The sequence below is a fragment of the Hemibagrus wyckioides genome, linkage group LG11 (genome assembly GCF_019097595.1).
Source record: "Hemibagrus wyckioides isolate EC202008001 linkage group LG11, SWU_Hwy_1.0, whole genome shotgun sequence".
NCBI lineage: Eukaryota > Metazoa > Chordata > Actinopteri > Siluriformes > Bagridae > Hemibagrus > Hemibagrus wyckioides.
In genome coordinates, this window is record NC_080720.1 from 9,832,526 (window position 1) to 9,848,770 (window position 16,245).

Consider the following 16,245-nt stretch of genomic DNA (forward strand, 5'->3'; position numbering starts at 1 on the left):
TATCAAGCTCTTTTAGGAGTTGAATCGAGGTGAATAAGAGCCTGTTGTAGTGTTTTATAACTAGATCTACAATGCTTATGTCTGATATTTGTCATGTTTGATGTTCTGCTACAGCTATTCATATTTAAAAATAAATAAATTAAACAAATAAATAAATAACTACAATAATAAAATCTACGTGTACTTTTATTTTGCCTAGTGATATGATAAACAGGAAGTGCATTTATAGAAACGCAACTCAGCAGCTGTGATGCTTGAGTAGGTATGTTCAATGGATTTGTTTTTATTATGTTGCGCTAAAATGATCTAAAATGATAAATGGGTGTCCCAGGATTTTTTTTACTGGATTTTGACTGGAAATTATACGATCTGTGAGATTCAAAACACCTGGCAAACTATTAGCCATCTAGCCATACTGTTAGGAGGTGCTAGATTATCTACAGGCTAAGTGGTGAGGTTATCCTTCACTAACTCTTGGTGGTTTAGTCTGTTAAAGGATTTTCTGTTCGGAAATAAACCTAGGTCGTCGTGTTAATCGGTAAGGTGTGATGATGTAACTTGTTGATTTGGATTTAAGCTCATCTAATGCACGAGATTTTTAGGGAGCTACATGCTGCACCCATGAATTTAATTCAGCACTGATCCAGACTAATATTAATCTAACCCACAGGACCAACTTCATAATGATTAGAGTCTTCTACATCATCCGAGTTGCACTTTTTGCGTTAGAAATTCTTCGAACCCAGGTAGGTGTCTTGTTTTCAACGAGACTTTTAGCACATGCAAAAGTGCATGTGTTCAAGAATGTTCAACGCTCCAAATGCAGATTTCACACACACACACTATATTGCCAAATGTTTTGGGACACCCCTCCAAATTATTGTTTTGTTTTTCAGGGGTTGGGGTTCCAGTGAAAGGAACTCTTAATGCTTCAGCATACCAAGACATTTTCAGACAATTTCATGCTCCCAAGTTTGTGGGAACAGTTTGGGGATGGATCCTTCCTGTTCCAACATGACTGCACACCAGTGCACAAAGCAAGGTCCATAAAGACGGATTAGACGAATTAAAGATGAATTAGAGTGGAGACTGTGAGCCAGGACTTCTTGCCCAGCATCAGTGCCTGACCTCACAAATGCACTTCTAGTGGAATCATAAACACATTCCTAAACCTTGTGGAAAGCCTTCCCAGAAGAGTTGAAGCTGTTATAGCTGCAAAGTGAGGCCCAACTCCATATTACATTCATGTGCATGTAAAGGCAGACATCCCAGTTTTGGCCTGGCTCACAGTCTCCGCTCTAATTCATCCCAAAGGTGTTCTATCAGGTTGAGGTCAGGACTCTGTGCAGGCCAGTCAAGTTCATCCACACCAAACTCTCTCATCCATGTCTTTATGGACCTTGGTTTGTGCACTGGTGTGCAGTCATGTTGGAACAGGAAGAAGTCATCCTCAAACTGTTTCCACAAAGTTGGGAGCATGAAATTGTCCAAAATGTCATGGTATGCTGAAGCATTAAGAGTTCCTTTCACTGGAACTAAGGGGCCAAGCCCAACCCCTGAATTCAATGATTTGGTGGGGTGTCCCAAAACTTTTGGCAGTATAATATATTTATGTATCTCAGGTTAGATTTTAAATTTAATATTACCCATGAGCCATGTATATGACGTGAACATTGCTGTATATAAAATGGCCACTGATTAAACTGATCAAAAATGTGTGTATGTGTTTGTGTGTGTTCTAGGCACTATTAGAAAACCCAGATGATTGCTGTAGAAGAACACAGAAAATGAATGAAACTTGTGTAAACAGCACACATTGTGGTATTTGTTTATCTGTCATTTTTACACACGTTAAGTTTGGGTTCATAACCCAATGCATTTTGTTTACAATATACACGCACACAATGTGAAAACTGAGACGTATTTAAAATAGCACTTAGGATGGATTGATGGATAGATAGACAGATGGTTAGTTACATTTACGTACACATATACCTACATATATACACAAAAATATAAGACTAGGAAGAAAAACCTTAAATATAGAACACAGTAGGTTAAATGTAGCAGTGCAGATATGAAACACAGATTTACATCAGTGTTATTTCCCTATAATAGTTAGCTCCTGTCTTGTAGCCGGCACTACTGCCCAAACAGAATTTCACAGCAGTGTGCTATTTTGTCTATGTGGTTTATATTTTGTAAAGACTTCATTAGATTTTTTACACATTTCCGTTTGTTTAATTTTAATAGATCATAGGTCACCTCTCTGGTGTTTTATGATTGATAAATATTACGTTTGATATATTTTATGAATGTACAGCTTATTAAGGTCATCTAATGAGGACATTTGTCGTCCACTAGGGTGTGTCCAAGTTCTGGAGAACAGCACTGTTCGGTGTGTGCAGTGTGACTCTTTTACTTCGGATATGGAGAACTCGACACTGTGTAATACCAGTAAGTGTTGAGTGAGGTGAAGGTGATGTAGATTGATTGATTGATTGATTTTTTACAACATTTACATTTATTCATATTATTACTACTTAAAAATAGACCACAACGCAGTCCAGCTGTACAAAAAGTGTTTTGGTTTGTTTACTTGTTTAGGTTTTTATTCTTTTTTTCTGTCTCCCTTTTTTTACTTTATACTAGCTGTCGGCCGCAACCCGATAATAAAGATAGGTAAGCTTAACTTTTAGTAACTTTTGGCTACTATTAGCGTACTGTTTATTCCATATAAGTTAAAGTAGACTTGTATATAGCAATATTTGAAACCATCTGGTCAGTGAATCATATTCTCTGTAGCTTGGCTGGCCTGGAGCTTTCAAAAGCTTTTTAGCAGTTGGATCAATTATGGCTCTTCTACAAGCCAGATGTGGATTGTTTCTTTGGATGGGAATAGCAGATGTGGATGTGATGCCTCTGATATCATTTTACATATAAATTAGGTTGTTGGCACCTTGTCTGTAATATTGGAGTATATTATTAACTAAGGTGCTGTTGAATCGTCCACAAATACAACTTTTTTTCATGCCGTTTGTCTTTTTTAATGGCAGGTGGTCCAGGCGTAGCAGCCTCTGTCCTTTTGGGCACTCTGCTCATCAGTCTCTTCCTCATTCTCTCTGTCGCCTCTTTCTTCTACCTCAAACGCTCTAACCGTCTCCCTGGGGTCTTCTACAGACGCAAAGGTAATGAAACACATATAAAGCCAGGCGACATGATTGAGCAACCCCCACTGGCTGGTATATAATAAGGCAGAAGTAAAAGTTGATTGTAAATCTTGACTGATTTGATGTCTGGGCTTTATTAATTCCTAACATCTGGTTAATGTTTGATCTAAGCCTATATTTAAACTGGGTTTTTTTTCCCTCTCCATTAGCTTTCATATTTCAACCAAGTGAAACAGTAAGCTTTTCTTAATCTTTAATAAATTTCTCATTTAAACTCACTTTTGACAATACTGTGAGTTATTCTTCAGTTTATACGGTATATAATGTATATATTTTAATCCATCATTTCACTTTTTCCAGGCTGTTATGATGCCTGCTGCGTCATCCTCGGGTGAGGAAATATCTTTTCTTTTGTTACCTTTTGATTGTGAAAACTTGGTGCTGTGGGAATGTGTGGCCTAAATAAGGAAATAAGAAATAGTATAGTGTTGCTTTCTTACCCTAGTAAGGATGACATTGCACAGATGCTGCCTTGTGCAAATGAGTTTAAGTTGTGGTCGTCAGGACCAGTAATGTTTCTTGACCTATATCAATTATCACATGAGCAAGAATGTTGCTATACTGGACATCAACACAGCTGTGCTGCAGGTCATTACAGCTGTGTGATGTTCAGTACAACAACATGAATGTGTGTGCTTTATTTATTTATTTTTTTATACAACTGCATGTATACCAGAAATTAATATTGAGTAACTGATAAGTCAGACACAGTATGGGTAAATATTTTTTTGTTTACTTTTGCTCTGTAATTTTGCAGCATAAAATAGTTCCCAAAGTCGGCACAGCTGGGTAGAGCATTGCATACTGCCAGATTATTCACCAGTGAATAGACTTGAATATTTAACATTTTTTGCGAGTGTTTATAGCAATATATATATATGTTTATTTGTTCAAATCAACAGTGCGCAAGCCGAGATATGTCCGGAGAGAACGGCCTTCAGCGGCTGCAGCAGTGGGCAGTAGCGCCTCCATGCCAGTGGGACACGTAACAAAGGTGTATAATGTAACAGTCCAGTAGAGATAAGCTTCACAGAGGGAGATGCAACACCATATACCATTTAGCAGTAGTAATGTTTACGTCTTTCTTTTTTTATTTTTTACATAAAATCATCATCAATGGGCTATAGCGGTATGTTTTATGTACCCTCTTTGTACACAAGTTCCAATTTTTTTCCTTATTTGCACTCCCCCCCCCCCCTTCCAATTACTGTTTCACTTTTCTTAAAAGACTACAGAGCATTATGAGAGTATTTTATTTTACGGATCATATTTCTAGTTATTTTCTTAAAATTTGTAACTTAAGTATTTATTACCAATATTTACATGTCATACCTTTGGCCTCGTGTCGAAAAAGAGTTCCTTGAAAAGTCCCTTAAATATTTGCACATTAGCTGTTTTCCCTGTTTCTGGACCAAATATCAGCCATCATATTTTCTGAAGAGTTCGACCACCTTCTTTTGGAATACAAAGGTTATACATACCGTTAGAACAAAAATCGTTGTAGTTTTGAAGATGAACGTCAGTCTGAAGATGCTGCCTAAAGTATTCAGATAACGTGCCAAATTTTCTAAATGTCAAACCCGTGTATGAAGGATTGTACGCACACTTTTCCACAGGCTGTTTTGGGGCTCATTTGAAGCATCAACTAATACCATAAAGGCACTCAAATCTGACGTACGATCCCCTTTGTTAAAGCACTAGACTTTAGCCAAATAACAAAACAAATACTTTAATTTTGATTGCACTATTATATAAAGGACAATTGCCTTCCCTGTTGGATCCAAAAGAAGAGGGAATTGCCACTTTTTGTATTTGTTATTTTGCCACAGAAACACAGTGAAAGATTTTTGTGGTGCTGTTTTATTGATTGTACCATTGAAGTGCCAAAAGAGGCAATATACACTGTGTTGTCATGGGTAAGGCCTTAAGAAGTAAAACTGTTGAATTTTGGAGAGATCTACTGGTAGTATTATGAATATTTATACAATAGATCACAACATTCAAGTAGTCATGTTTGTATTTGTTTTTTATTGCTTTTTCTAGTTAGTTTTATCACTTCTGATTGTTCATTCTTCTTGACGATTTGATTATAATTGGTTTTGATGTCTTAACCTTCTGTAGTCATAAGAAAAAAAATTCAAGTCCTCAGTTTGCCTGGTTTAATAGAAGCGAAAATGAATGAACTCGTGTGGGACGTGTAGTAGCTGTTGTGAATCTTACCACTGATTGTAAAGAACCTTAACGTTTCTAATACTGTTTTATTAGCTGTTGTGCAGCGACTGGAAACCATGTAAAGGTTGTTTATATATCGGAGGCATATAGATCAATGATGCTGTATTCTTTGTATGTTGGTGATCTACTTGTAATAAATGTTAAGTATAAACGTTTAAAAAAAAAAAAAAAAGATGTTTGTTTGTTTATTTATTATTTTTATCCAGAGACTACAGATTCGGTGCCCAAGGTCATTAAGTCATGCTATTCTGGTGCCTCTCCCTAGATTCATATTAATTTCCTCATTCGAGACTGTTTGAAGAATGAAAAGGATTTTTGCTTGGAATAAAAGCAAAAAAAATGTAAAAAAATTTATTAAGGATTTGATCTTGGTAATTATTTGTGTACTTTGTCTACAGGAATAGTTGGATCCTGTGCTATTCTGGCTTTGCACTCGCAAATAATGACTGTGAGTCAGAGCAGTAAAGGTGTTTGATGGACTTTGTTCTCATAAACAGCTCAAAACCAAAATACTTCCTTAAAAAGGCATTATGAAGTCATTGTGTCCACATGTGTATGTTGTCGTCTCTGAGAGGCAGATTACACTGATTAAAACAAACAGTTAAGTTGTATAATAATAAGATTTGTGAGATTAGATATATTATTATGGAATAGTTCCAAACCTGATCAAAGCTCTCATAGTGCAGAATGACAAACCCTGGAACATAAATAAAATGTAAATGGAAAATAAATACCTGGGTTCCTGTGTGCACAGCATGCACAGAGTGTGTTTTATTCCCCTTATACCACAGCACAATTTTTGATGCAATCATCCAATCTGTCAATCATGTGGCAGCTGTCTCATGCCACCGACGACTTGAAAATGACTGGGAGACGTATTTCACTTGTTCACTGTCCAGTTTCAGTGAGTCTGTACCCACTCTAGATTCGTGTTCGTGGCTGACAGGAGTGGAGCCCAATGTGATCATCTGACGTTGAAAGCCTTTCCATATGTTTTCTGAGATGCTTTTCTGCACACTGTGGTTTGTCCCATTAGCTTGAAGCAATCTGGCCATGCTCTCATAAATCAAGTCCTTTCTGCCCACAGAACTGCTCCTCACATGATGTTTTATTTTCTGCACCATTCTATGTGAAATCTAGAGACTGTTGTTTGTGAAAATCCCAGGAGATACCAAGAGCAGTTTCTGAAATACTCAAACCAACCATGCCAAATGTCACTGAAATCACACTTCTGATGTTTGATGTAAACATTAACTGAAACTCTCAACCTGTATCTGCATGATTTCCTGCATTGTGCTGCCGCCAAATGTAGGTTTTCACTGTAAGTGCCACTTTTGCTTTTCTTATCTGGTATCAAGCTTTTATAACACCCTTTATTTCCACGTGTGTGACTTACAGTCTCTTGGGAAGGAGGTGTAGTATTCAGGGAAGGGCTGCTGTTATTCTTGTAAGTGCTTAGTTTCTGCTCTCATTTCCTTGACTGATGAAGTTTTATGATAATGAGCTATCGGTGGGCAATTCAGTAGCATTCTGTTAGTTTAAGCAACATAATCATTTTCTGGTGGATTGTGATGTGTGACCAATATTCCACACAATTTTTAGTCTTTATGCACAGTCCAAAATACACTGGACAGCACGGAATTACAACAAACTTTATCCCCTTACAGTCAGTAATCTCTATTAGGTAATCTGAGTAATTCAATAGCGATATTCTTCATTTTAATCTTAAATGTGTGTCATTAAATGTAGCTTAGTCATAGAAAAGTGATATGGAAGTGCTTTGTCACTCTTATTGTGCAGTGTGTTCGCTCTGCCCACTGTTTGTGTTGTCAACCTTATCAGTTCCTGAAAGCCCTTCCTACTTTCTTGCTTCACACCTGTGGGGCCTGACGTCATAGGAAGGTAAGGAGACAGGTAAGGCAAATACTCTCTTAGTGGGAGGCAGAAAAAATGATAGCTTCACAGTCCAGTGTAGAAACAAAGTAGTGGACAGAAGGAGTAGATGATTGTATGCAGTGAGACGGAGCTGTTCGGTAACAATTGTGAAACAGAGTCCACAGGATTCGGCAGAGAAAATCTTACTCAGCGTTTTCACATCTCTAATGGTAAGGTGATGTTTCTGATAATATGTGCTTAATAATTATATAGTAAGCAAATGATATACTCCAGTGATACGATATTCTGAAATAACAAATTGAATTTAATTCCAATGGATTAAATATCAGTAATGGTTGAATGATGTTCTGATAATATAACATGTAAATAATAATAATAATAATAATAATAATAATAATAATAATAATGGTGCTGTTGGTCAGCAATGCAGTAAAAAATCATTTGATTTCTGATTATTAATTTAAGGTATTGTATTTTGTTATACTCCATGCAAGAAAATATTCTATTTCCTGAAAGAACAGAACAAAGAACAGTTGTTTAACAAAATGTTACTTTTAACATGGGAACTGATACCAATATAGGATTCATCATCTTCTTTGACATTTGTTAAAAGATGTTAAGAAAATATTCCAACTTTCAAATAATCTATATCTAAAGTCATTCTGTATCTTATTCATTTTACAATAAAAGTATAGAACATAAAGTAATTCAACCATTAATCACACAGGTAGGATTATGTATGTAAATGTAATACAAATGTGGTCAGTTAATTACATTTTTCCATACATCACTGAGACTGCATGAACTTCTTGTCAGGCTAGCTTAACTTACTATAAGGAAAGGAAATGTCAATTAAGTTTGATTCATGTCTCTCACCTTAATTAGTATTTTCACAGAAGTGTGTTCTTAGGTTTCCTCCCCCAGTACTTAGTGTTAATGGGTGTGTGGGTGTGGTGATTGTGCTCTGTAATGGGTTGGCACCACGTCTAAGGTGTCAAATAGAATGGAATGAAATGGAATGGGATGGATGGACAGATGTACTGTTTAAATGAGATTAAATGTCATTATTATATGAGGAAATGCTTTTTGTTTTATATTGAAACAATTGATCAATCCATTGTTCAATTTCAGGTTCTGTAAGATGCAGGACCCTGAGGTATTGCCAACAACAACTTCTGATGCAACATTGGACATACCTGAGACAGCTCTTCCTAAAGATGAGGAAGTCTGGGATGCAGCTCCAGAATGTTCCATTTGCTTCACCTCATATGATAACACCTTTAAGACACCTAAAGTTCTGCAGTGCAATCACACCTTCTGTCTGGAATGCCTGTCTCGCTTTGTCGCTGTTTCACCAGAACAGAAAGCCACTCAGATTATCTGCCCCCTTTGCAGACAACCAACTTCTGTGCCTGAAAACGGTCCACCAGCTCTGAGCACCAGCCAGGAGGTTCTGGAGCAACTGCCAAGCCACCAGCAACAAGAGGAACATGTATGGCTAGATGGAGAGAGGCTCTGCTACTCAAATCCACAGTCACCCAATGGTGTCTGCATCGAAATTGGGGGTAGCAAGCAACAGAATGAGAACAGACAGGAGGAAACAGAGAATAATAGCAGCAGACTGAGGAATTGCACACGTCTGGTCAGAACATGGCAGCGACTGTTGATCTTCCTTTTGGTTTTGGTCATACTGCTTATCATAGTCATCTGGCCCATCCAGTGCATCTTCAACCGGGGATCGATATCAGGCTGCTTTAAGAATCAGAACGAGCACACCATTACCTTACCTACAGTTTCAACCAGTACAAATAGGTGAATGTTTCCAGGATTCAATTCTACTGTGAGGTTCAGTTTTGGATTTAAATGCAAACTTACTCAGGAATATTCAGTGCCATAGTTACCTAATGATTACAGTCCAACTCTTCCACAATCAGAGACTGCTACGTTCTGGACATTATGTACTCTGCCTTACAGCTTAAGCTGAAATTGTTGGGAGTTTTATATATGTTTTTCGTATCAGTCTGAAAAATCAAAGATGGGGTAAAGATCAACTGAGCCAAAAATCTAACAAATTGTTATAGATACGCAAAGGGTGAAACTTTAAATTTGTTTGTCTTCCTGGTGTAGTTATGACAAATCCTTGGATTTTTACTGTTGAAAATCAATATTAGAAATCAGATTTTGGAAAATAGTTATATAGGTTGAGGAAGAGTTTCTTGAATGTATTATAATGCTGAGGAAACATACAGCAGCAAAAATGTTCTTGCTTGGGATTGTACTACAGCTCATGAGCACAATTTTCCATTTCACCATATTTTAAGTATGACTTAAAAATAATTAAAATGTATTTGTTTTCAAATAAAATCAAATAATTAAATAGTTACCCCATGGGCAGGTGTACAAAAGAGGCAGGGCATATATTTAATATTTTGAAAATGAAGACAGTAAAGCCAGTATTCCTAGAAATCCCTGTATTATACACTCTACATTACTGTGTATTGTTTATTAATGATTTATCATTACAGCATTTATCCTGAATGACTTACAGCAGTGCTTTGTAGTCTCAATGGAAAACACCCTTATATTTGTAGAAATATTAACATGTTAATGTTGCAGGTCAACGCTTTTAATCAGTGACTCAGGCCTTCATTCAAGGAGAGGAAATTTATTCTGTAATAAAATATTCTTCAAGGAGGGGAAATTTATTTAATCTATCACCATGGTGCCAGTACTAAAAAAAGGGGGCTTAATATCTGAAGGGACTTCCTTGTTTTGTGAGGGATGGCAGCTCAAGTAGACCTCGTATGTTTGAATTATGTGTTACTGAGAAGTATCTTCCAGATTTAACAACAAATAATCCTGGTGATCTCCTCAGACATTCCATGATTTCTTCATTTTCTAAAAGAAACATATAAGCAATACAGTACCTGCAAAATTATTACTTAAATAATGTGATCAGGACATGTCACTGCTTTAAAAATATTTGTGAATGGCCAGCGTGTGGAAACGTAAATGTTCCAGGTTGTATTATGTTTGTAATAAAAGGATGACGGTGTTGTAAAGATAGAGAAATATCTTGCTATATAAAATAACTACTTTCATACACTGTCATATTGACTGTAAAGCCAATTCCAAGCTTTCCTGGATTTGTATCATCAAGGAAATAAAACCATGATACGTTCATTCTCTACGTTCTGGTAATCTTCATCTTTTTATGTTAGTCGATTTAGGATTATTTGTCTTTGCATCAGGCTAACAGAAACATCTCTATATCAGTTGTACAGTTTAGTCCAGCTCACTATTAATGGGTGCGTAGCATTACCATGGGTATGGCAGCACACATTCAAACCTTCATGTGACCAGAGACACGGCTCTATTTATAACAGAGCGAGACAGAGGCCCCACATTCCCACATACAAGGGCAGTGCGAATGTTGTGGACAGTGGCATGCCAACCTTGGGCAATGTTCAAGTATTTGGAAAATATTACTTACATCTAAAGGTAAGGCAAACAATTCAGACAAACTTAATGTTCAACAGCCGTAATGTCAAAAAAGAAAAACATGTCAGTATACTTTCCTTTAAGTGGTTGGTTTTAAATGACTGCAGCTGACTTTATCCTCGCAGTTTAATCTTGTTGTATTGGTGCTTAATTTGAAAATACATATTAATAAACATATCTGTCCTGTACAGAGTGTTGACACTGGACATTGAATTTATTAGCAACTAATGCATCTGACTCATAAAGAGCCATATCAAATGACTAAAATCTAATGAGATAACTAGTATTCAATTAAATGTGAAATCATAGGCATCTACACCCAAGTTGAGCAAGAGGGGAAAGCATTGTTATCAGTATAATATGACTGCTTTACACAAGCCAAAAAGCCTGCCAAAGGCAGCTGTGTTAATATGGAACTGATTCACAATGTAAACACTGCGCCCATTTATGTGGTAAAATGGTTTGAACATATGTCGTCACTCAAGCATGCTACACATACATAAAAAATAAATAAATAAATCTGTAGTACGCAAACTTTAACGAGCAGCAGGATGCAGTTTGTCACCCAGTGTTACTTCGGCATAACAGTAGTTGTTCATTATATCCCATACAAGAGCAATAATCTGCTGTACACTGCAGCAATAAAAGATAATTAGCTGCCTGTCTCATTGAGAATTTTCCTACCATCAGCATTAATTTTCTACTATATCCATTAAACCTTTGAACCATACAGATGAATGCTTTGCTTTAAACATCTACTAAATTTAAATATGAGCTACGTTCACATGCTCTCTCCTACTTTAGAAGCATGTTTGATCGCTCACTGGAACAGCAAGGGGGAAACATAGCAGGCTTGGGACAAATCCCCAATTACAGAAATCAGAGATGGATTGCTTCTTAATTATTTTTTTTCTATGTTGTAAAGATAGTGCCCTTTCTCAAAAATGTATTCTGGGGTTTTGTAACTGGTTTGCTTTTGGTGGAGCTTGTTTTTCTTGCCTGGCAGCCAATGCTGAACATCTGCCAAGTTGTTGGGACATTTTCCACGAATGCAGCTTGCTCCCGAGTCACCTTACACTCCCAGTAGACTCCAGATACAAAAGAAACACCGTTCTAAATATGAAATACTAGATTTAGATAGATTCCGTTCTCCATCCTCTTTTTCTGCATACTTCTCTGTGGAGACATTAAACACGTCCATTCTAATACAACAAATCTATCAAATGGTTTTAAGTCAGATTTCAGTCAGAATATATTTGTTTATAATATATAGAATATATAGTTTGTTTCTTAAAATACATTTTACAGTTAGGTGTACAATGAATGCTTTGCAAAACACTTTACTGATGGTGCATTTCACAAAAGTATACAACATTTCACTGTTTTCAGATGCTGATTCATGCTGCGTAAACCCCCGTGTAATGGATGACTTAGAGCACAGTGTTGTGATAGCAGAGCGAGACTGGGAGAGTTTCTATGAGGAGAGTGAGGAATGCTCTATTCAACCCGCATGGCTTGCAAGCCTGGATGATTCAAGCCTCAGTGACACTGATGATGATGAGAAAAAGTCCACCCAAGGGCCTGATTTAGATCTCCAGATCCTGCCGGACAAACCAGATAAAGAGCTTGATGCTGCAACATTGAGAAAAAGTGAAGTGGATGACTGTAAATCTGAGAAGCCCGAATGCTCAAGTTACAAGACAGACAACAATAGATTTTCTGATGAAACTGCAGAGATTAGTATGAATGATGTCTCAACCACACATGCATGCTCGATCTCAGATAGCAGTGTAGGTGTTAATGACACCGATTTCACCGATCAGCAACGTGCTGCCTCAGGTGTGAAGGATTTAAGAGAGCATAATGAAAATCACAGTGAGGATAAGTCATGTCAAGCCATTGGAGAGCCAAACACTTCCTTCTCATGTATTCAGGATTCTGGGCATGTTGGCAGCTCAGAAGCAGAAACAGTTGTACAGGATTCAGAAAGTTTAGCAACTCCAAAAAAAGAGAAAGAACGGTGGTTTGTCACAGTAAATGACAGTCCGGTCATGCTAAGAGTAAAATCTGGACAAAAAAAGGGCAGAAAAAAAAAAACCTCTAGGAAGCTAGCCCGACATAGCATAGTAACAGAAAGACAGAGCTCTGTCTCAAATAATAGTAATAATAAAGAAGAAAAAGAAGTAATGGAAGATGGACAAATATTGCAGAATGAATGTATGCAACCTTCTCTAACATATTCTGAACATATTTACTTCAATCCATGTCCTAATCAATTTTGTGAAGAGGTTATTTTAGGTTCATGTAATACTCAAGAGGTCGCTTTATCTCCCATCAAAGAACCCGAAAATGAGACTTTTGAAAAGCTGTCTATCCCAGAAATAAACTGCGCTCCAGAAGCATCATCATTTATTGCTGAAGAGGAAAACACAAGTTGTGCTTTTAGTTTGAAATGCAAAGACGATTCAGATGTTCCTATAAAAACCATAGAAAACAATCCTCCTTCTTCTGTGAATTCTCCTACCCCATTAATTCTCACAGACAAAGTAAATGAGCAAAGCATAGCCACCAACCCTAAAAGTAACTCACAGGTCACCATTCCAGATCATCCAGTGAGCACCAGTTTAAGCCATAAAACTCATGAAGATACTCAATCTGATGATTCTAGATCAATTCTGGAGGCAACAACTACTCCTTTAGAAAAGCTCCAAGAGCAAGACTATCCAACACAAAGGCTGGAAGAATCGAAACTGTCCTCCCAGGAGATACAAAAGGAAAGTCTTGAGGCAGTTGTAGGTCCAAATTGCCCAGTATTTGCTCTTTCACCATTTTGGGATGAAATGGAGAAGTTGACAATAAATGACATTTTACATCTCAGATCAGTCCATAACAGATCTCCTATGAGCAGAAGTATAATTTCTGATGAGAGTGATGTCCATCTTGAAGACAAAGAACTGCTGACTTCTAAACATGATGGTGTACAAGAAAGCGGTTTGATGGATGACTCTGCAGACTCCGACTATTTCACGCATGTAGATGAGTCTAAACCAGACCGTTCCAGTTGTGAACTCTCTACTTTCTCAGATTGCGATGAAGAGTTTCTTCAAATACTTAACAGAAGTGGAAACCCCAGTCCTGAGCCTCAACATGTCAAAGAACAGACTGAAAATTTGACGTCTAGATACATCCCAGGCTATGAATTTGATCCAAGTACTGAAACTGAATCTCTAGACTTTATAAATCTGAGTCATCAGGATGGAATCCCACATTATTCATATCCAGCTATAGAGCTACAAAGCTTATTTCTTACATCTAGTCAGGACACTAATGACAATCCTTATGAGCTGGAAGACATCAGGAAAACACCTGTTTTATCATTCGACAATACAGCAGATAATCAATCCATGTTAACCTTTTCTGAGATTTTGGCTAAGGACATTAATGGAGCTGGATCCTCAGACACACTCAGCAGCACTGTTGCCTCGTTTCCATTTGCACAAAACTTGTCTGTATGTGAGATGTATGATGATTTCTTTGCAGACTTTGAAATTGGGAATTTTCTCTTTCCTCCAACCCAAGATAAGACTGTTCCCATCTTCTCTGCCTCACGCTCAGGGGTGAGAGATTTGGTATTCCCTCAGGTGGTGGAACTGGATTTTGGCCCAGATTTTGAACAAGATAATATGCCAATAAGAGACCTGGCTCCCTTTAGTAGCCAGTCTGAAATGTCTACTTGTCCCTCAGGAATGCCAAACCTGTGTTTTTCCATGAGTCAAAGAGGAAACTGGAGTAGTCTTTTCTCTCTGAGAAGAATAAGATTCATAGGAAAGGGGAGCACTTGGCACCACAAAGTCAGCTCTTGGATTTTCCCAAAAGAAGCAAAAGAGACATCGTATGTATCAAGAGCTCAACTGATGCAAGTGGGGAACAACTCCCTCCTGGCAGAGCCACAGCAATGTGCCGTATTTATTTCAAGTAAGTAAAAAATAAACAGATTTCTGTTCTGGATGTTTTTAAGATATTTATTTTAAGGCATTTAATAGGAGACGGTTGCCTTGCCTCATCCCATGACCACAAATATCAGTGCAAGTAATAATGATTTCCAAGAGCATAATTAAAGTGGCAATAAAAATAAGTCATGTCAAGCTATATCGCATCATGTATTCAGGATGCCTGCATGTTGGCAGCTCTGAAAGAGAAACAGCTTTGAAGGTTATGCAAAATTCAGCAACTGCGTAAAAAGAGGACAAACCATGATTTGTGACCTTAAAGTATGGTCCTGTAATGCTAAAGCTCTAGGAAGGTAGTCCAACAGGACATAGCAACACAAGGCCAGTGCTCTGTCTCACAACATAAAAAAGGAAGAAGAATTGAAAGAGGGATTTCTTCAAAACATTTCCAAACACAATATTCTAATAATTCTCTTTCAGAAAAAGACGACTTTATCTTTTCTTTAAAGCAGGCAGATATGTGCCTGGTTTGTATTGCCTTTGCTTCCTGGGTATTGAAATCCTCTAATTCACAGTCAACAGACATGTGGAAAACAGGTGAGTTAAAACATCATGAACGATACTACATGACCATACTGATACTGTATCCATTAATACAAGAAGGCATTTCAGCGCATAATATGATTGAAAAGTCCTTTTTTTCTGGTATTATAATTTCCTTCTCCGTTTCCAGCTCTCCTGGCAAACATAAGTGCGATCTCAGCCATCCAGTACTTGCGGAAATATGGAAAAGGACACAGCTGAGGATCATCCATGATGTCTTTCCAAAAATTCTCAGAAGGGGCCAGTAAAATAACAATGGTTCATTTTGCACAAATTTAAACCATGCACAATGTAAATACGTTTTTGAAATGATTGCAAACAAGACCATCAAGTTTATCATTAAAATTACATTTATTCAGACAGAGAAATTAGGTTGATATGGACCAGAAGATCACTAGCAGGTCTGTATCAGAAATATTTTGAAGTTAAGCTCTACTGAGCATAAACACATTGTTTATATACTTGAGGTATAGCTTTTTGCTTAGTTCACGAAGAAGAAGAAGAAGAAGAAGAAGAAGAAGAGAATTTTCCCAAAATACACCTTGGTTTAACAGTCTGAAACTTGTACTAGTGCAGGTTTAAACAGTTTCCTGTCAGTTCATCTTCTGTTCCTCCTGCCTGGCCAGGAAACATTTGAAAATGTATTTTCAAAAGGAAATTTTAGAGAGATTGCATGTCTGTTGAGTTTTATTTGTCTAAAAACAGTGACTATGGTGATTTAAAAGATTTAGAATAGCATTTCATACTGAAACCACATGCTTCAGCATCATGTCTATACCCACTTTATTCCTAATTAGGGTCACAGGGGGTCTGCTGGAGCCTATCCCAGCACA

The 16,245-nt window shown here is 37.3% G+C and overlaps 3 protein-coding genes across 5 annotated transcripts; all 3 read left to right on the forward strand.

Moving 5' to 3' along the window:
• The first annotated feature begins 198 nt into the window (after window positions 1-198).
• lg11h1orf159 (linkage group 11 C1orf159 homolog) lies at window positions 199-5,609 on the forward strand. 3 transcript variants are annotated; one of them, XM_058401997.1, is made up of 9 exons: window positions 199-262; window positions 671-746; window positions 1,743-1,821; window positions 2,365-2,457; window positions 2,653-2,682; window positions 3,057-3,188; window positions 3,380-3,405; window positions 3,531-3,561; window positions 4,133-5,609. In XM_058401997.1, the coding sequence occupies exons 2-9, from the start codon at window positions 684-686 to the stop codon at window positions 4,246-4,248; spliced, it is 570 nt and encodes a 189-aa protein (XP_058257980.1). In that variant the 5' UTR covers window positions 199-262; window positions 671-683; the 3' UTR covers window positions 4,249-5,609. The 3 variants fall into 3 exon arrangements, with proteins under 3 accessions (XP_058257980.1, XP_058257979.1, XP_058257981.1); XM_058401996.1 differs by having other exon boundaries at window positions 236-258; XM_058401998.1 differs by lacking the exon at window positions 199-262 and adding an exon at window positions 280-538.
• A 1,755-nt stretch (window positions 5,610-7,364) lies between these two features.
• On the forward strand, window positions 7,365-10,525 carry LOC131361937 (RING finger protein 223). Its single transcript, XM_058403574.1, has 2 exons — window positions 7,365-7,567; window positions 8,490-10,525. The coding sequence occupies exon 2, from the start codon at window positions 8,500-8,502 to the stop codon at window positions 9,172-9,174; it is 675 nt and encodes a 224-aa protein (XP_058259557.1). The 5' UTR covers window positions 7,365-7,567; window positions 8,490-8,499; the 3' UTR covers window positions 9,175-10,525.
• A 114-nt stretch (window positions 10,526-10,639) lies between these two features.
• Window positions 10,640-15,928, forward strand: LOC131361532 (PPARGC1 and ESRR induced regulator, muscle 1). Its single transcript, XM_058402702.1, has 4 exons — window positions 10,640-10,859; window positions 12,249-14,834; window positions 15,290-15,406; window positions 15,543-15,928. The coding sequence occupies exons 2-4, from the start codon at window positions 12,281-12,283 to the stop codon at window positions 15,611-15,613; spliced, it is 2,742 nt and encodes a 913-aa protein (XP_058258685.1). The 5' UTR covers window positions 10,640-10,859; window positions 12,249-12,280; the 3' UTR covers window positions 15,614-15,928.
• Window positions 15,929-16,245: the final 317 nt, after the last annotated feature.